The sequence below is a fragment of the Populus nigra genome, chromosome 10 (assembly GCF_951802175.1).
Source record: "Populus nigra chromosome 10, ddPopNigr1.1, whole genome shotgun sequence".
In the NCBI taxonomy this organism is placed as follows: Eukaryota; Viridiplantae; Streptophyta; class Magnoliopsida; order Malpighiales; family Salicaceae; genus Populus; species Populus nigra.
The window spans coordinates 4,346,125-4,365,260 of NC_084861.1; the positions used below are offsets into that span (position 1 = coordinate 4,346,125).

Genomic DNA, 19,136 nt, shown 5'->3' on the forward strand with positions numbered 1-19,136 from the left:
TATTTTAATATATTTTTAAATAAAAAAATATTTTGAAAAATAAAATTTATCAATTGTCAACAACACGCACCCCCTTTAAAATTGATTTTTATTTTTTTTCTTGTTATTACTCGGATATATACTGCATGTCTATAGTCTCGTTAGTCGTTACTTATCACCCAATGAACAACAAAATATTTTATAATTTGTCAATAATTATTTTATTTTATTTTTGAAGAATTATATAGAATTATTCAACTGGCCCAGGAATGACAAACCAATAAGAAAAAAAAAAATTAAACTGGAAAGCCTAGATTTATTTATGAAGAATTGGGCTAAAACTCAAATCAAAATCCATGTCAGTTCAGACTCAGCCCAAAAGCCCACGTTACTACATCTCAAAAGGCCCAAATAAAAACCGGGCGCGGAGTCCCTGCTCTTGCCTTGCCTGTTGAACAAGAAAAGATTATAGCTTTAATAAAACCCAGCAATCCAATTCTTAAGCTTGAAATCCAGTAGCCAGTAATCTTTCTCGATCTCTGCACAGATTCTTCTCTCTCTTCCTAAGGTACATTACATCAATTTCTTAGGGCTTTGCACTCCTAATCACATTTTAGCAACGTTCAATTCGATAATTCTTAGCTTTATATGTTTTTGAATTGATAAAATCTATCAGATATGAGAGATTAAGGTTTGTGATCTCATGTTTCATAAATTATGTGGTTACTTTTGACGGATTGGTTTTTCAAAACCGAAATTAGGGCTAGGTTTTCTTCTTTTCTTTGCTGTTAAATAAATTATTGAATTGTCGTGGTCCTTGGTTTTTTAGATAATGAAGTTTGATACTAGCGGTCTCGAGTCCACTGCTTCGGTCTTTGGAACGGCCGGCAGTGAGCTTGATGATGGGTTTTCTGCTGCTCCAGCTTTTGAGCTACCCACTACTACAGATGTGAGTTTTAGTTTTGTTTGTTATGCTTTGCGATTTGTGTGGGAGGGAGAAAGTCAGAATTGTTTATGAGTTGAGTTTTATTTGGCGTTTTGGTTTCAGTTTGATGGCTTCCAGAAGGAAGCTGTACAGATGGTGAAGCCGGCCAAGGGGACAACTACGCTTGCCTTTATCTTTAAGGATGGTGTCATTGTTGCGGCTGATTCTCGTGCTAGCATGGGAGGCTATATTTGTATGTTTATTTTATCTTTTTTTGTTTCTGGATAAGTTTTTGGTTTATTGTTTTGTTACGTGGTATGTGTGGGAGGCTATGTTTGTACGTTTATTTGATTCATTTTTGGGTAAATTTGTGGCTTATTGTTTTTTTATATATATGTGTGCGGCGATGTGCATGAAATCGTATGTTATTTTTCATATTAAATGCTGCTGGTGTAAAGTGCTCAATCAGATCAACTGGCCTGAGTTATAGGAAAATCTGGACATGTTGCAATTGTTGTTGCAATCTGGATATGCGTTCCACTTAGTGTTGGTCCTTGTCATGGTTTATCAAGTTATGTTGTGCAGCCGTCTTCATCACTTGCATTGGTATTAATCGATGTCTGGAGCATTAATATTGCTGTTTTACATGGTGTATCCAGCTCTACTTTTTTAACCTTTCCTCAATTTTTTTCAGCATCACAGTCAGTTAAAAAAATCATTGAAATCAATCCCTACATGCTTGGTACAATGGCTGGAGGAGCTGCTGATTGTCAGTTTTGGCACAGAAATCTGGGCATTAAGGTAATATGCTTATGTTGGTCTTTTTACTGTTTTCGCTGCCATGCTAGAATTATTAACTAATATTAGATATTCTCGTGGGCAATGCAAAACCTATGGGCATGAAGATTTCTTAGGAAAAGTGTTCCCCTTTATAAAGAATTTGGAATTAAGTCTCCACTGACCAGGTAGGAAACAGCATATGTGGTATTTTATTTTAAATCTTAGGCACCAGAGAATAATCAGGCCCTAATGGCCAAACCATCTCTTCCCTTTCTCCCTATTAGATGCATTGAGTACTGCTTGCAAGATTGCTTGGTGAAGTCTTGACCGCTTCAGGGCTGTTTAATTTATGTGACATTTGCACTAACATATTTTCTCTTGTTTGCACATTCGATGGTCTTACCTTTTGTTATTAAATTCTTGTTCCTCAGTCACCCAAGGACTGACAAGACTGTAAAACTAATTCAAAATATCTTCTGAAATAAAGTGTGAAATAATAACAATGCAGCTAGATGTTCTCCACAACTAGGCAATCTATATGTCAGGAAAAGAGGGAAGTCAGTGGAAACTCTTATTTGTTGATGTTGTCAATTCAATTGCTGAAAATTTTTATCAATGCCTAATGCAATTTTTTCTATGTCTAATGCAAATGCAACTATGTTATGCTATAAATTCTGAAACTAAGGCCTGCTTTATTTCTCTAATACATTCCTGTGTCATACTAGATGAAGTGAAGTTGTATGACAAGGATATATGTTTTTAACTGAAGTGAGTATTCCATGTTCAAGTAAATTATCTATTGCAAGACCTTAGGGCAATGATTTGTAAGGCCAGGCATAGGCATATCCTTTCAGAATAATCATTGAGTGGTTAAGTCTAATGAAGTACAATTGCATGCTCATCAAGTTGTGGAAAATTAGTTTGGGTCTATGTGCCTGGGTATTATTTTCTGCCTGACATTGATTCTGGGATTAACCATGTAAATTCTTTGATGTTCATTTGTAATTGTGTGCATAATGCTCAGTGCTAATGGAAGTTTTTTGGTATAATTCAGTGCCGACTGCATGAATTGGCAAACAAGCGTAGAATATCAGTCACAGGGGCATCAAAGCTTCTGGCAAACATTCTGTACTCTTACCGTGGAATGGGCTTGTCTGTTGGGACCATGATTGCTGGTTGGGATGAAACGGTAAAGACTTGTGAATGTGACCTTTCCATGTTTTCCTTTAATAAATTGCATAACCTGTGTTTATCTTTTCTATGTTGCAGGGTCCAGGACTATATTACGTGGACAGTGAAGGTGGAAGGCTGAAGGGAACAAGATTCTCTGTTGGATCTGGTTCTCCATATGCATATGGTGTACTAGATAGTGGGTGAGTGCACTTTCTTTTTAATAATTTTTTCCTTACATTTGTGAATTAGATAAGAAACAAGCCCATTGCTTGAGTCTGTCTTTGTTTGAAACATCTCATGGAAACACTTGGAAAATTTGACAATGAAGAAGAAAGAAAGAGCAAAGAAGCACAGGCAAATAGTGAAATAAATGCTTAGATGATGTTGAATACATCTGTAGAATTCATGTATTTTCTATAAGAAAGAAAAATTTGTAAAGATGCTTGTTTGTGTGGACAGTTTTGAAAAACAATGATTGGGAAGTGGATTGTCTATGGCCCGACACATTTTTCTGAAGTTTTATACCATTTCACTTGCATTGCTTTGCTACAAAAATATAGTGCACAGTTTATGTTCAACATATTCTTACACTTATGCCAGGTATCGATTTGATATGTCAATCGAGGAAGCTGCAGAGTTGGGCAGAAGAGCTATTTATCATGCAACTTTCCGTGATGGAGCCAGTGGTGGAGTAGCAAGCGGTACGCTCCCCACCCCCTTCCCTTTCCCCCCTCCGTTTGTTTGCTAGTGCATGTCTGTGTACATGCATGCTTTCATGAGCTAATTTGCGGTATCAATTTGTGCTCTGTAAACAGTTTATTATGTGGGACCTGATGGATGGAAGAAATTATCTGGTGATGATGTCTCAGAGCTCCACTACAATTATTATCCAGTTGTGTCAACTGAAGCTTCAGAACCGGACCGAATGGTTGAAGCATAAAAGAGGGCCTTGGTGCTCATCTTTCCAAAATGTAGCTCTGTTTCTTCAGCATTGTTTTTCGCTGATGACATTTCAAATTACTAATTAAGCTCTCCTTATGGAAGCATTAGAATTTCAAAATTCTCTTGTGCTTAAAACCTTGAAGATGAAATATATTGGATTTGGTACTTGAGGAATGGGATTTTAGATATATGCCTTGTATACAGTTACAAGCAACAACCAGTGTAATTCCTGCTTAGAATGCAGGGGCTCGAAACGTGGAGATAGGAGGTTAAACCGTGTGCATTGGGGGTCTTACGAGGGCTGTTCTTCTATGTTCCTATTTTGGTATGTGTGAACTGACGACTGTTGAACTGAACCTATTTTGGGGTATAAATGGCACCAATGTTTTTTTCATGATCACATTGAATAAAAACCAAATGCTCGTAAGGGCAAGATTTGACATCATGCGACATCAAATGCTTTCCTTCAATACAAAGCAAAGGATCGTGTGATCCTCTCTCCCTCTCTCTGTTGCTTCAGGTCGGAAATTGCGTTCGTAGGCTGAAACAAAGCGTTTCTCCTTCCCGTTTCAAAAGGTAAGTGGTTTCTTACTATTAATTACTCATCTCTACTCTACTCTACATGTCGTGTGTATAAAGGGACCAATTGGTAAAAGTCAACAGCCACATTTTTTTTTTTTTGAGTTCTGACACTAGTACCTGACATGCAACAAATTATATTGCAATTGTATTCAAAATGAAGCTCAATCTCTCTGATTCTTTGAAACAAGCCAGAAGGAAACATTGATAAGCAAACAACAATGGGAGCTGGAAAGAGCATCTGTCTCTCTCTTTGTTAGCTTCTAAGCATGTTTTCATGATTGGGGGTGAGGTGTAATCACTCTTCACTTTCTCACAAAAGAACTGCGAAATATTATTAATAATTAAAACCACTCAGCCTCCACTACAAGTTAATAAATCGGACGAGTACATGAAAACATGAAACAGAAGTGTCAGGCAAGTAATTATTATGCTATTATGCTAGTCTATGTTAATGGTCGAAAGTGGCGTTGGTTACATGAAAGAGATTGATCTGAGAAGGAATGCAGAGGTGGGAAGTTTTGGTTAATTATTGGACGGATTAAGGATTATACTTTGATTAGTGTCCCTTACTAAATGCATCTATTTGATGATAGGCGAGGCCAACCATCCACCAGTCAAATCAAATGTACATCTGGCTATAGTAATTGTGTTCGTTAAGATCAATCTTAATAACTTAATGACACACATTACCTCTCAAGGTCTGAATATTGACTTATCTTGCAAGAATGTATCTGGATAATCGCCTGCAAGCTCATGAACTGATCTTGTCCATCTATTAGGAATATGACTCGATGAGATCCCCAGGCGATCGATGGATATGATCGATTCACATTCATCTGCGTGAAGTATCTGTAACTTAACGAAAATTCCTGCACCCTGTAGATTTAGTCACTTGTTTGAGTCTTATCTCTTCTCTTCTTGACAATGATGGGAGAGCAGAGAAGGTCTTTGTCAGGAAATATACACAGAGACACGGAAACCTGATGCAATGCCATTTTCCTCAGGAAAGAAGACTCCAAAATTCTTGCAAACCCCATCAACAGTGCTTGCTTCGGCTCATTACAGGAATAATGGAGACCGGTACTTCAAGCGACTTCAGAGTGCAGAGAGAGGAGTCATCAGGTTCTGTTCTTTCATATTTATAGCTAATGTTTTTAATAAAGATCTATTCACCAAATAAATGTAAGATAATTTTAAAGTGAATTTTTGTATTTTTAAAATGGAAACATGTATCCACTCTTCATTTTTTTTGTTATGAGATGAATAAAGAAAAATTCTATAAATCTTTTACTTGTTGCTAATAAACTTAAATATGAGAAACTTAGACCGGATATATCTAAATCCTCCCTCAATTCTCATAAAAATGGACTCTTTTTTTAGCTCCATTAAGAGATTAAAACAATTAATGATCAAAACTAATAGGAGATCGAGCAATCAAAAACAGCAGCTGCTCATCAAGAATTAATCACATCTGTAGTCTCTTAACGATCGCCTTTTAAGGTTTTTTTCCGGATGAATTCTATCAACCAAGTCACTCGAGGACAATCCATTATTGAAGCAACTCGTGATTGTTTAATATTATGATAATGATTATTTTTAAAGTATTTTGTGTTTGTAAATATATTAAATAATATTTTTTATTTTTAGAATTTTAATCTTAATATTAATATATTAAAAAATTCAAATTAAAAAAAAATAATTTTTAAAAAATAAAAATATTCAAAAACACTTTTTAATAAAAAGCAAGCCATAAAAAAGCGGAAAGACAACTATTCCAGTTATAGATTATCCGAGAAGAAAGGGAAGTTTCTAACGTTGCCGAGGTTATATAGACAAAAGGAAAGACATTTCAGCGTAAAAACAAACGTCAACATCATGCATAAGACCAAACTCTCCGAATCACTTGCAATTACTTTGCTTCTACTCCCCTCCCTTTCTCTCTTATAGAAACTCCCTTTTCTGCTCTCTCTCTCTCTCTGTTGGCGGGAGGTGGAGCCCATTCTGATCAAAATCTCGTCTTTCTCAAGTCTCTTTCCCCTCATAAATCTCTCACACCCAACCACCCCACACCTTCCACCACCACTTTTCTTTCCTTCCTTCCCATATCCTCTCCTCCTGTAAATCCCCCTCCTCTCTCTCATTTCTACTCTCCAAAACAATAACAAGCACAATGAAGAAAAACCTCTTATTAACGCTAGTCTTTCTCTTCTTTCACTTCCTTGCTAACACCGAACCAAGCCACTCCCTCACACCTGATGGACTCTCCCTCCTATCCTTAAAATCAGCCGTTGATCAAACATCAACTGGCTCTGCTTTCTCTGACTGGAACGAAGATGACCCCACTCCATGTCTCTGGACCGGAATCTCCTGCATGAACATAACCGGATTGCCAGACCCTCATGTTGTAGGCATTGCAATCTCCGGCAAGAATCTCCGCGGCTATATTCCATCAGAGCTTGGGAACTTAATTTATCTTCGGAGACTTAATCTTCACAACAACAACTTCTACGGTCCAATACCTGACCAGTTGTTTAACGCTACTTCACTTCACGGTCTCTTTCTCTACGGTAACAATCTCTCTGGTTCTCTCCCTCCTTCAATCTGTAACCTCCCTCGTCTCCAGAATCTTGATCTTTCCAACAACTCGCTGTCTGGTTCTTTGCCTCAAAACTTGAATAGCTGCAAGCAGTTGCAGAGATTGATCCTTGCGAAGAATAAATTCTCTGGTCCAATTCCAGCTGGGATTTGGCCTGACTTGGATAATTTATTGCAGCTTGATCTCTCTGATAATGCTTTCAATGGATCCATTCCTAATGATGTTGGTGAGCTTAAGTCTCTGTCCAACACTTTAAATCTTTCTTTCAATCATTTATCGGGTAGGATTCCGAAATCACTGGGAAATTTACCTATTACTGTCAGTTTTGATCTGCGAAGCAACAATTTCAGCGGTGAGATACCTCAAACAGGGTCTTTTGCAAACCAAGGACCGACTGCTTTCCTTAACAACCCTTTGCTTTGCGGGTTTCCGCTTCATAAATCCTGCAAGGACTCTGCAAAGAGCTCATCGGGAAATCAGAATTCAACTCCGGTTTCTGATAATAATTCTAAAAAGGGATTAAGTCCCGGTTTGATAATATTAATCTCAGTAGCTAACGCGGCTGGTGTAGCGCTTCTTGGTCTCGTAATAGTATACATTTACTGGAAAAAGAAGGATGATTCTAATGGTTGTAGCTGCACTGGAAAAAGCAAATTTGGTGGCAATGAGAAATCACACTTGTGTTCGCTATGCTATTGTGTTAATGGACTTCGAATTGAGGAGTCTGATTTGGAAGATCAGGAAAAGGTGGAAAGAGTGAAACCAGAAGGAGAGCTTGTGGCAATCGATAAAGGTTTCACCTTTGAGCTTGATGAATTGCTAAAAGCATCTGCTTATGTGTTGGGGAAGAGTGGGTTGGGGATAGTGTATAAAGTAGTGCTTGACAATGGCAGCCCTGTGGCTGTGAGGAGGCTTGGCGAAGGAGGAGAGCAGAGGTATAAAGAGTTTGTAGCAGAGGCGCAGGCTATTGGAAAGGTCAAGCATCCAAATGTTGTCAAGTTGAGAGCTTATTATTGGGCTCCAGATGAGAAGCTTTTAATCAGTGATTTCATCTCCAATGGCAACTTGGCTAATGCTTTTCGAGGTATTCTTCCCTTTCTCTTTGTTCCTATGTTCTTTTGCAGAATCTTTTATCCTCCATGAAAAGCCATTGACCTTGTATTACACCAAAGTTTTTATGGTCAAACCGAATGCTGTAACGTTCGGTTCAAGTTGAATTATCCTGTCTAAGTTTGAACCATGGTTGCGAATCCGGTTCGAGCACTAACTCGATACGTTTGTCTTTGAACACGATGTGCTTGCGGGCTAACCTTAAGGCTCACTGTTGTCTTAGCCAATAGTTATTGTTCCTTTCTCTTGTGGGAATTTCAATTAGATGTCATAAACGGGCTTAGTTAATGGACGTGGGAATGGTCATTATGACTCTGGACATTAGTGGGTCATGTGACCTACCTGTTATGATGCATGCCACTCCCTCAATCAACCATAGCCAGGTCCCAATTGTGGTGCTTTTTCTGGACAATGCCTTATGTAGTCAGTACCTCTCACTCACCAGTCCCTTTCCCTTTTTAATGCAATGCCTGGTCTTTCCTTTCCTTTCACAAATAGAAGGGGGAATTTCGTTTCATTGCTATACCAAGCCAGGCCCCGACTTGCTGGATTTATAATTGGAAGAAGAATTTATTTAGGTTAAAAAAGAGGGGTTGCAGGTTTTTTTTCGTTCTCTATTCAGGTACATTTTTCAGCAGTCAATGGAATAGGGGAAATCACAGATCTTGGATCTGAATTTAAAAAACTACTCCATAATTGACTTCGTGCATTGAGCTTGGGGAATTTAGGGAGAAGCCTAAAGGAAATGATTGGACTGCATACTACTACATTTAGTACTTGTATTAGTAGGATATGATTGTCTTCACACAAAGTATTTTTATTTATCGTGAATGTCCAAAGTCAGACTCGAATTACTAGCTGCTTGGCCTGTCAGATGATTATTTTAATTCAAAAACTTAAATTACTGGGTAATGCTTCAATAATGGTTTTATATTACTCGCGAAAGCTTAGGTTAGTTTGACACTGTAGCTTCCGAACAAGATGCAATGAATTGGTAGGTCCCTCATCATTGGCCACCCATTACCTGGACCGGTGCATGGTGAATTGTGATGATGATGGAAGGTCTTGTAATTCCTGGATCTCCAATCACAATGAGAGGCATTAGTACAGTTTGTCCCCACGAATTCTTCTCTTAGGTGAGCATTCATTGAGATGAGTCAATAAATGCTAGCTGCAGGCAAAACTACAGAATGTCCTTGCTTTTTACCTCCCTGTGCCCTGTAGGATCTTTTCTGTTCGAAACATAAGCGTGTTTGTTTAGGGAAATCAATCTTGATGCCTCAAGCTTCGTTCGTAGGTGCACGTTTCAACTTTTTCCCTCAGTTCTCGTTCACTTTCATCTGGATGTTAAAGTTTTACAAAAAGAGTGAGCTTTACAATCTTTTTGTCTTTTCTCCAAAAAATTGATAGAAGGCCCCTCACTGTAAATTTTTTTCTGTTTCTTAGTATCGATCATTTTCTGAATCCTTACCATTTAACCATGAAGGTATAGCCACTAATAAACAGCATTTGTTTACAGGGAGAAATGGACAGCCATCAAGTCTTTCATGGTCAACCAGGCTGAGAATCGCCAAGGGAACAGCCAGGGGCTTAGCCTACCTTCACGAATGCAGCCCAAGAAAATTTGTCCATGGAGACCTCAAGCCATCTAATATTCTCCTCGACAACAAATTCCAACCTTACATTTCTGATTTTGGCCTGAACCGACTGATCAACATCACCGGCAATAATCCCTCCTCTTCAGGTGGCTTTATAGGTGGAGCACTCCCTTACTTAAAATCAGTTCAAACAGAGCGACCAAACAACTACCGTCCTCCAGAGGCCCGTGTTTCTGGTAACAGACCAACCCAAAAATGGGATGTGTATTCATTTGGAGTTATTTTGCTTGAATTGCTTACTGGAAAATCTCCAGAGCTTTCACCATCAGCATCCACTTCGATAGAAGTTCCAGACTTGGTGAGATGGGTGAGGAAGGGTTTTGAAGAAGAAAACCCTTTATCAGACATGGTAGATCCATTGTTGCTCCAAGAAGTGCATGCCAAAAAAGAGGTAATAGCTGTTTTTCATGTTGCCCTTGCTTGCGCTGAAGCTGACCCTGAGGTCCGTCCAAGGATGAAAACTGTATCCGAAAATCTTGAAAGGATTGGAACATAGGAGGAATGCTGGCTTTTCCAGCAACTAGCTGCCACATTCTTCTGGGAAAAAAGTTGATTTCTCAACAGGCACTCCATTTTTGGCCATGGTTGAATTTTTAAAAGGTCAGGTGGCTCAAAGATTGCTTCGGATCAGACTCACTGGCTCCGAAACCTAGCCTAAAACTTTTGGACAGGTCCAGCAAGTTTTCATGGTATAGCTGGAATGAGGATACAATTTCTTTTCTTTTGTGGGAGGTACGGAAGTAGCTTCGTTTGTAACTCAAATTTCTATTTCCAGTTTCCATGGGAGATCTCTCTCTCTACTTTTCACAGCTTTTCTTCTTTTCTGGGTTCCTTTCTTGGTTGAGATCAAGAGAATTTAGTAGTGATAGTTGATTCGTTTGGTGTCAGCGTTGGGTTATGTAATAAGCACCGAGAAAAAATCAATCCATGCAAGCCTTCAATACCAGAGGCTGTGCTGTCCTATAATACTATAAGAGTATCAAATCTGACGCGTATCTGAGATTTTTTACGCTATTGTTTTTATTGTATTTATCATTTATTATTAAGATTTTATAACATTTGTCAACTTTTTATTTAACAAGGGAAGTGGTTTAATAGGAAACTAATATTAGTTTAAAAAACTTTGTCAAAATTAATTAAACAATTTAAATGGATTGACGGATGCAATAAGAATTATGTAGTGTTTGAGATTTATAGTTATTAGTTTTTTCAAAGTATTTTTTGTTTTAAAATTTATTAAAATAATAATTTTTATATATTTTAAAATTTATTTTCAATATTATTACATCAAATTATTCAAAATTATAAAAAAATTAATTTGAAATAAAAAAATTTAAATTTTCAAAAACTATTTTTAAATATAAAAACAAACACTCTCTTAAATAAGGTCAAATAAACATAAATATTTTAAAAACATAAATGTTTCTTCCCGTAGTAACATATATTTATTGTCTGGATTTTACCTTTTTAATTTATTCCTTAATTCAAACATAAAAAATCAATATAAAAAAAGAAAAGTAAATTGTCATAAAAATCAAGATAAAAATAATTGATATATGATAAAAATAATTGATACATGATAATGTAAAAATAAAATAAAAAAATTGAAGTAAAACAGTTCATTAATAATTAACCTACTTAGCATGTTTGAAAGTGTGATTGTAATTATTTTTTAAAGTGTTTTTCATTTGAAAATATATTAAAATAATATATCTTTTATTTTTTTAAAATTATTTTTGATATCAGCGTATCAAAATAATTTGAAAATATCAAAAAAATATTAATTTAAAGCAAATAAATTTAAATAAAAAATTATTTTTTTTCAAAAACACTTTTAAAACACAAAATAAACAAAAACACAATTTAAACTTCACAAAATCAAGTCTATAAACTTACTCTTCCACAATACATGAGCCGATCAATCCACCTTTCGAACCCAATAATATTAACCACAATTATAAAAAAATTCATATATATTAATCGATCCAATTAAACAAAAATTAGCATGTGAAAAAAGAGTTCAAGGATTCGTTATCGAAATTAAGAAGATCATGGACCAAGTTGTTATTTTGAGATAAAACTAATTTATTGTAATTTTGTTTCTTATAATTTCTCAATTACAATGAATTGATTCCACACATTTAAATTAATAAAACAAAAACTCAAGTTTCTCGAGAGTGACCAGATATCAATTACCAGCTGGAACGCTGGTTCAAATTTTACTACCATCTACATCAAAATTCAAAAGAAGAGTTTAAGAATAAAGTATAGGGACTAGAATAGAATAAGAATGTAACTTCACGGACCAAAATCTCCCTTTCCGTTTCTTAGCATGGACTATTTACTAATATTTTTCTGCTGTAGTGCAGAGCCAACAATCTTGGCTCGAATCAAAGCAAGAAAAGCGGTTCTTGGCGATTTTTCATTGGCGAATCCTGAAGACCCAAAATCTGGAAAACTTGCAAGGTAATTTTAACTCTACTTTCTCTTTCTGACGAAAACCTAATCTGTCGAAGGATTGATTCGATTTCCTTATGCTCTTCGTTCCTTGATTTAGTTTGCTAGGCAGGTGCATTGTGACTTGTAGATTCGAAGGAAGAGAAGCCATCTTCATCATAAGAAGAAAGAAATGGTAAAAATTAAATCAAATTCTGTTCTTATTAATCTATGATTGTTTGTTTTCTTGACGTGGGTTTTTTTTTTCATTTGCCTTTTGCAGTCGGCACTGTTCAATTTCCATTCGTTTCTGACAGTTGTGCTACTGGGGATTTGTACATGCACTTTTGTGAAGATGCACTTTCCAGCAATCCTTGAACAGAGAAATGGGTATGTCCAGTTCTTCCCTTAATTTTTTTCAGTGGATCCATATGTGTAGCAGATGATTGGACTTGAAAGAGGGCATTGCTGATTGCTTATAACAGTAAAACAATAGTTGCACTGTACCACAACGTTGGTTTGCTATGTTTATAGTTAAGAAAACTTAGCTTTTCCCTTTCTTTTTCACCATTTTTTAGAAATCCAGGTTTATGCATGTGCTTTTTTTTTTTTTTTGGTAATGAGCATTTCTATTTTTGCTAATTAGTCTCAAGTGGGTGGCATTAACATCCTGAATTCTATGAATTGTCCTCATCAATGGCATAAAATTGTTTGATTTCAATGTTTATGAAATAATACCTAGGTTTCCACCACTCATTTTATGCCGTATAAAATAGATGATGCACACATAGGTGAGATTCTCTAAGCTTTGGATGCTCTTTTGTGCTAAACCTTTTCATTTAGCATACGATAGGATTTGGAGAAATTTAGCTGCACCAATCTTTTCTGTAGTTTTAGCAAGACCCAAACCATTGATAGCCCGCTAGATCTTCCAAACTCAATGATGTTACCGGCTTTACAATCTAACCATCCCCATCTTGCCGCTGTATACTCTTGTGCTGCTATTAGGTTTTACATGGTCATCTAAGCTCACAATAATCATGCTGGCACTCCAACAAAAATAACAAGGGTTGAAGAGGACTTTTAAATCATCTAAAACTACGCCTCCTGAAATGCCAAACACTATGGCTTGTCATGTTTGCATGCACAACATCACTGTTGAACCTTGGAGATACCAATTCTATGAGGTCACTGCCTAAGGGACTTCTAGGTTCTAAGATCCACAAAGAATTTATATCTGTGGCATCACTTTGAAAATGTAAGGCCTTCCCAGTGTTATTTTTTAAGTTGTGCTATGTTCCTCAGTGAAATATGTTTAGTAGCATTGGTCAACCTGCTGATTATCAGCTCTTGTGTGGAACACTTTAAATCTTCTCTTCAGTAGGGTAAGTTTCAGTGAATGGAAGCCCCATTAGTTACTTCCTTTCCACCTGTCCATAGAACATGAAAAAATAAGTGGGTTTGTTCACATGTTGTGAATGGTCAGAGGCGGCTCTCGCATCCTTGCTGTGAATCAAAACAAGAGGTGAAGTAGGAAAAGACATTTCTTTTTTAAAACACTGTGCATTAATCTGTGCTGTTCAAGTTCATTCATGTATAGCGTTGTATGAAAACGGGTATAACACCTTGTCCCCCCTGATTAAAAGTCTACCAATGACCACAGTAAAGAACAAAATAAATAAATAAATAAAACTTGTGACAACATCAACCAATCATATACCACCACTAAAGATGGTCTGGTTATTATCAAATCTGTGACGAGATTAGAGGATTGCTACTGCAAACAAAGCAACAGCCAAAGAACATATTTTATGTGACTGGCTTCCAATTTTCTGTCATTATCAACAACATAGTGATCAAAGCATTTGGAACCGCATAATCAGGCATGTGTCATGGGAATGAATGATTACTCTTGTTTAAAGTTAAGTCATAGTTATCCATGCTTGGCTTTGGAACATTTAAACCTTGCCACCCCCACCCCCCCTAACACACACACACACTAGAATTTAGGCATGCTAGCACCCCTGGGAAAAAAACTATCTTCTTTATCTCATTGTTTAGCTAAATGTATAACTTTGTGAAACCAGTTATCTATAATCCTTCCAGGTCATCATTTGTTTGGCATGACTTGTGAGTTACTATTAACAAGAGATATTAATATAAACAGGACTATTGTTGGTGTGTGACTGATATGTATTGATGATTATGGAACTAACTGTTGTCATATGCCTTTTGACAGATTTCGTGGTTTCTTTTGGAAAGCAGCCAGAATTGGTAGGCTTTCTTACCAATATTCTTTGCCATCAACACAACTCATTTAGCTTCCTTTGGGCATATCATCTAATTCCTTTTATTTTCCTCCCTTTGAAATTAGTTAACAGTGTGGACTTAATTTGTCAAGAGAAGTTCCAGAACACACACATACATATATAACTAAGGCCATAAAGAAATTACCGTTGTTATTACTTTATTCTACCAAAGATGAACTGTAACTTGCATCATGTGCATATTGGACTTTGGATGTGAAAACAAACTGCCCTATCAACATTTTTTTAATTATGAAAATAATCGAAAGATTTTTATTTTTGCAATAAATAAGAAGGGGAAAATTAATTTTGCGGAGGGTGACAGTCCCCGGGTATTGGTTTACCTGGTAACAGTTGGGTGTGAGTAGGGTTAGGACTGGTAATGAGGATAGAAAGAGAGACAGACACTTGTAAGATTGTGGTGGGGTGACCAAGGAGTCTTGGACCAAAAAAGAGTAAAAGGGGATTCCTGATATATGGATCTCTTAGAAGTTTGTGTCAATTGAAGCAGGTTTTTAAACATGGTTGTTAAAATTTATCACGTTAAAAGCATTTGGTGTGGGATTAAAATTAAATGTCAAATTTAAAGGTTTTAACTTTGAAGTTAGTTACTGTGGAGTTGTACATTTAAAAAAGAATGAAGGAATATGACAACATAATTCCACTTTTATTTAGTGTTGCTGTCAAACTAACACACATAAACCATGAAGAAGAAAATTAGAATGGAAAACATTTCATTATAGATCTTTGGTAATTTAAGATGTGATCAACTATCTGACATTCTGGTGCTTTCTCATTTGATTGCTGAAATAGGTGAACGCTTGAGCCCCTGGGTTGCCGTAGGATGCTTCACAATGGGCGTGTCGATAATTTTTTTCTGAGATAGAAATTTGTTGTCTCTGTATGTGGAAGTAAGCTCCATCATTCTTTCTTGTGGTTAAATATGTCACCCATGTGATGAAATGGTTTGTGTCATAAAATTGAATTGATAACACTGTTTGGCATCATTTTATGAACTTGTTTTCAAGGCATTTTTTGGCAAACATGTTTATAGATGGTGCATTCTCTTTCATGACCTGATTGATCACCAGATTCCAAAGGATTCTCTGCTGGAATTAGCTATAGAAAAGCATCAGTGTATGCCATATCACCTCGGGCTCTTTCTTTTGTTTTGTCGACATTATGCCTTGCCTGAGCAGGAGGGGATTGGAGAAAGTGACTTCACCTGAAAATTTCATCTTCTGATGCTGTTAGGTATATGATAGCTCATGTATGTTAGCCAAACGTATTCTGAGATTTTCTCTCACTGAACCATGCTGATGTGTGGATTTTCTTTCTTTTCCAGTTTTCTTTTCATCTATACATGAACGATTGAGAGAGAGTCTGCTAGTAGTGAATAGAGGAACCCTGTTTTCTGCCTTTTTTGAGAAATTAGAAATTCTGTATTGATATATGTAACTTGTTGCATGCATATTATATATTTTATGCGAACAGTACAGTTTTGAAGAAGACAAAACAGAAAATGCTGGAGTTAAATAGAAATTAGTGCCGTAGGGGGCTTGAAGCTGATAGGCATACAAGCTATGATATAAACCTGGAGCTTATGCTTAAATTTCCTCAATATTAGAACCTTTCCTTCGCCCCAGTGAATTACTGCTAAGAACATCCTCCTGATGGGTTTCCTCTCAGTATCCTTTTTTGTGGCGCTGACCTTCTCTTCATTAGTGTTCTCATCTTCTGCTCCAAAAGGAAGAGGATAGCTTCGCAAGCCACCCTTCTATTGTTGTAGTCTTCAAAACGAAGGCTCCTTGTTTTCGTCACCTGGAACTTATCCTTAAATTTCCTCAATATTAGAACCTTTCCTTCACCCCAGTGAATTACTGCTGAGAACATCCTCCTGATGGGTTTCCTCTCAGTATCCTTGTTTGTGGCGCTGACCTTCTCTTCATTAGTTTTCTCATCTTCTGCTCCAAAAGGAAGAGGATAGCTTCGCAAGAACACCCTTCTATTGTTGTAGTCTTCAAAACGAAGGCTCCTTGTTTTCGTCACCTGGAGCTTATCCTTAAATTTCTTCAATAGTAGAACCTTTCCTTCACCCCAGTGAATTACTGCTGAGAACATCCTCCTGATGGGTTTCTTCTCTGTATCCTTGTTTGTGGCGCTGACCTTCTCTTCATTGGTTTTCTCATCTTCTGCTCCAAAATGAAGAGGATAGCTTCTCAAGAACACCCTTCTATTGTAGTAGTCTTCAAAACGAAGGCTCCTTGTTTTCGTCCCATTTTCCTCCATATCTTTGCAATCCATGCTTATGATGTTAATGGCGGCAAAGGTGGCTTTTATAGGGTTTTCATGAGAGCAGGGTGAAAGTGGGAGAGGGAGTGAAATGTCAATAGAGGACAGGATGATTCTAGGAGTCGAGACATGGGAGTCCGATTAACTTATTCAAGCAGTGAAAATGATGGTGGATTGTTGCATCTCTCTTCAACGTTATCTTATCATCGATAATGGCTGCCTTCCGTTACGATATTTTGGTATAGCGTCCACTCTGAATGTCTTTATTGATAGGCTTTCCGTATCGCCGACATCCTGGGAGTCCTAGGTTAGGACCTGCCTGGATTCTGCTTCAAGCTTGTCATCATGCAAGGCAGAATGACATAGAGACAACGCTTGAATTATTTCTTTAATTTACTTTTTTTTTGTCTGTAATGGAAGTTTATCTGTTGAATATGCTCCCTCATTGACTCTTGACAAAAGCTAAGCGAATCACTCTTGTTTTCGTGGAGATGGAAGTTAATCCAAGAAAAATAGAGTGGAGATTGAATAGAGTCCAAGGTTTGAGATATTTTCGTGGAGATTGTTTTTTTTTAAGTGTTTATTGTTTGAAAATAATATGTTTTTTATTTTTTAAAATTTATTTTTAATATCAATAAATTAAAACAATTCAGATATGTAAAAATAGTATATTAAAACAAAAAAAATAAAATTTCATTTAAACTCCTGTGCAAATCCAGCTCTAAATGAGCATAATAATTTGGAAAGTATTATGCATTTAATAATTTAAATTACTCAATTTATGCAGTTATGAAAACTTTAGCTACATGTTGAAGAGATAAAAATATAAAAATAAATTTATTTTAAAAATAGTTTTAAAGTTAATTTATATATTTTCAAAACATGAGGTATAAAAAAAACATATCTTCAGATATAATATTTATTATTTTTTATTTTTAAAATATTATTATAAAAAACTTTCAATTCTAAAATTATTCAATTAAGACGTATAAAAATAAAAATGATTCGGAACAAAGTTCAAGTCACGAGTTAGGTTGACCCGAGCCATATTATAATTTTAAAATCCAACTCGAGTCTTGTAATTTTATTTTTTTGTTCTATTGTTTCAAATACAATATCTATAATAAAATACAACAACTTACGGGCTCATGTATTGTTTAAATTTATAAATATTTACAAAATTTAATACATTTTTATTTTGTTTGAAGTTACAGTACCTTTACATAGACGATGAATAAACTACTTTTGGCTAAGTTCTAATAGGTACATGCTCTTTACTCAACAACTAAACTTTCTAAAACTCACCCTTCAACGGTGCTTGCAAAAACTAAATTAATTTTACCTGCCCCTCGTGTTTATTTCAATCATATGTATTATTAAGAGGGTGTTTTTCTTATAAGATCTTCAAACTAATTTGGGTTTAAAGATCGGCTCCATATCTAATTTGATGAAAAATTCTTTTTTTTTTAAAGGAATTTGAAATATCCACAAGTCATAATATAATAAACTAATTATATGACCCGCGCGATGCCGCGAGTTAATTTTTTTTATATAAAAAATATCAAAAAAAGTTAAGATTTAAAAGTGTTAGGTTTTTCTGCAAAGCTATACCTAAGAGTCTTGGGTTTGACTGCAACGTCTGACCTGGTAGTAATATTTATAATATTAATAATAGCATTAAACTTGCATGACTTAAGTTTAAATGGGTTTGGCTGCAATACCAGACCCAATAACCTTGGATGTGGGTCTGACTAAGATCGTGTCATAAAAGTGTGATAATTAAATAGATTAATTAAAAAGAAAAAAACAAAAAAAAGAAACCAATAGGAAAAAAAACTAATGAAGAAAAATAAAAAAATCTGAATTAGCTGGGTTAATCCTTCAAACCAGGTAAACCCGTCAAACCTGGGATTCGCGTCATGAAAGTTTGATAACTAAATAGAAAAAACATTGACGGGTTTACCCAAAATTAACTGGGTTAACCCGTCAAGCTCAGAATACGTGTCATGCAAGTCTGATAATTAAATAAAAAGAAATTTAATATTAACAAACTAAACTAAATGGCAGAAATTAAATAAAAAAAAACACAAATTTCAGATTAACTTGTCAAATCAGTTAACCCATCAAACTCAGAAACTGTGTCATGAAAATCTAATAATTAAATAAAAAAAATTCACATTAAAAAACTAAATTAAAAAATAAATCATTAAAAAAAATTAAAAAGAAAAAAATTACAGTATTTTTTAGGATATGTTATAATAGAATAGAATAATATAATATAATATAATTATGATATAATAATTATAATAATATAATATATTAATAATAAGGAAATAATTATAGAATACTCTAAAACG

General features: G+C 35.6%; 3 protein-coding genes across 6 annotated transcripts; all 3 read left to right on the top strand.

The window, feature by feature from the left end:
• Window positions 1–392: 392 nt before the first annotated feature.
• LOC133704479 (proteasome subunit beta type-5-B-like) lies at window positions 393–3,969 on the top strand. 2 transcript variants are annotated; one of them, XM_062129308.1, is made up of 8 exons: window positions 393–547; window positions 809–928; window positions 1,028–1,157; window positions 1,599–1,705; window positions 2,739–2,873; window positions 2,954–3,057; window positions 3,458–3,558; window positions 3,673–3,969. In XM_062129308.1, the coding sequence occupies exons 2-8, from the start codon at window positions 812–814 to the stop codon at window positions 3,795–3,797; spliced, it is 819 nt and encodes a 272-aa protein (XP_061985292.1). In that variant the 5' UTR covers window positions 393–547; window positions 809–811; the 3' UTR covers window positions 3,798–3,969. The 2 variants fall into 2 exon arrangements, with proteins under 2 accessions (XP_061985292.1, XP_061985293.1); XM_062129309.1 differs by lacking the exon at window positions 393–547 and adding an exon at window positions 568–670.
• A 2,400-nt stretch (window positions 3,970–6,369) lies between these two features.
• LOC133704191 (receptor protein kinase-like protein ZAR1) lies at window positions 6,370–10,759 on the top strand. The gene is made up of 2 exons (XM_062128966.1): window positions 6,370–8,061; window positions 9,607–10,759. Exons 1-2 carry the CDS (start codon window positions 6,552–6,554, stop codon window positions 10,239–10,241), a joined length of 2,145 nt encoding a protein of 714 aa, XP_061984950.1. The 5' UTR covers window positions 6,370–6,551; the 3' UTR covers window positions 10,242–10,759.
• A 1,330-nt stretch (window positions 10,760–12,089) lies between these two features.
• On the top strand, window positions 12,090–15,940 carry LOC133704487 (uncharacterized). 3 transcript variants are annotated; one of them, XM_062129319.1, is made up of 6 exons: window positions 12,090–12,211; window positions 12,303–12,377; window positions 12,465–12,571; window positions 14,421–14,455; window positions 15,301–15,398; window positions 15,542–15,940. In XM_062129319.1, exons 2-5 carry the CDS (start codon window positions 12,375–12,377, stop codon window positions 15,366–15,368), a joined length of 213 nt encoding a protein of 70 aa, XP_061985303.1. In that variant the 5' UTR covers window positions 12,090–12,211; window positions 12,303–12,374; the 3' UTR covers window positions 15,369–15,398; window positions 15,542–15,940. The 3 variants fall into 3 exon arrangements, with proteins under 3 accessions (XP_061985303.1, XP_061985302.1, XP_061985301.1); XM_062129318.1 differs by having other exon boundaries at window positions 15,579–15,940; XM_062129317.1 differs by lacking the exon at window positions 15,542–15,940 and having other exon boundaries at window positions 15,301–15,530.
• The last annotated feature ends 3,196 nt before the right edge of the window (window positions 15,941–19,136 follow it).

Coding starts and splice junctions, on each gene's coding strand:
- LOC133704487 (XM_062129319.1), top strand. Junction 12,572..14,420: donor ATCCTTGAACAGAGAAATGG/GTATGTCCAGTT, acceptor GCCTTTTGACAG/ATTTCGTGGTTTCTTTTGGA. Junction 14,456..15,300: donor TTGGAAAGCAGCCAGAATTG/GTAGGCTTTCTT, acceptor TTGCTGAAATAG/GTGAACGCTTGAGCCCCTGG.
- LOC133704191 (XM_062128966.1), top strand. CDS start 6,552: ATGAAGAAAAACCTCTTATTAACGCTAGTCTTTCTCTTCTTTCACTTC. Junction 8,062..9,606: donor CTTGGCTAATGCTTTTCGAG/GTATTCTTCCCT, acceptor ATTTGTTTACAG/GGAGAAATGGACAGCCATCA.
- LOC133704479 (XM_062129308.1), top strand. CDS start 812: ATGAAGTTTGATACTAGCGGTCTCGAGTCCACTGCTTCGGTCTTTGGA. Junction 929..1,027: donor AGCTACCCACTACTACAGAT/GTGAGTTTTAGT, acceptor TTTTGGTTTCAG/TTTGATGGCTTCCAGAAGGA. Junction 1,706..2,738: donor ACAGAAATCTGGGCATTAAG/GTAATATGCTTA, acceptor GGTATAATTCAG/TGCCGACTGCATGAATTGGC.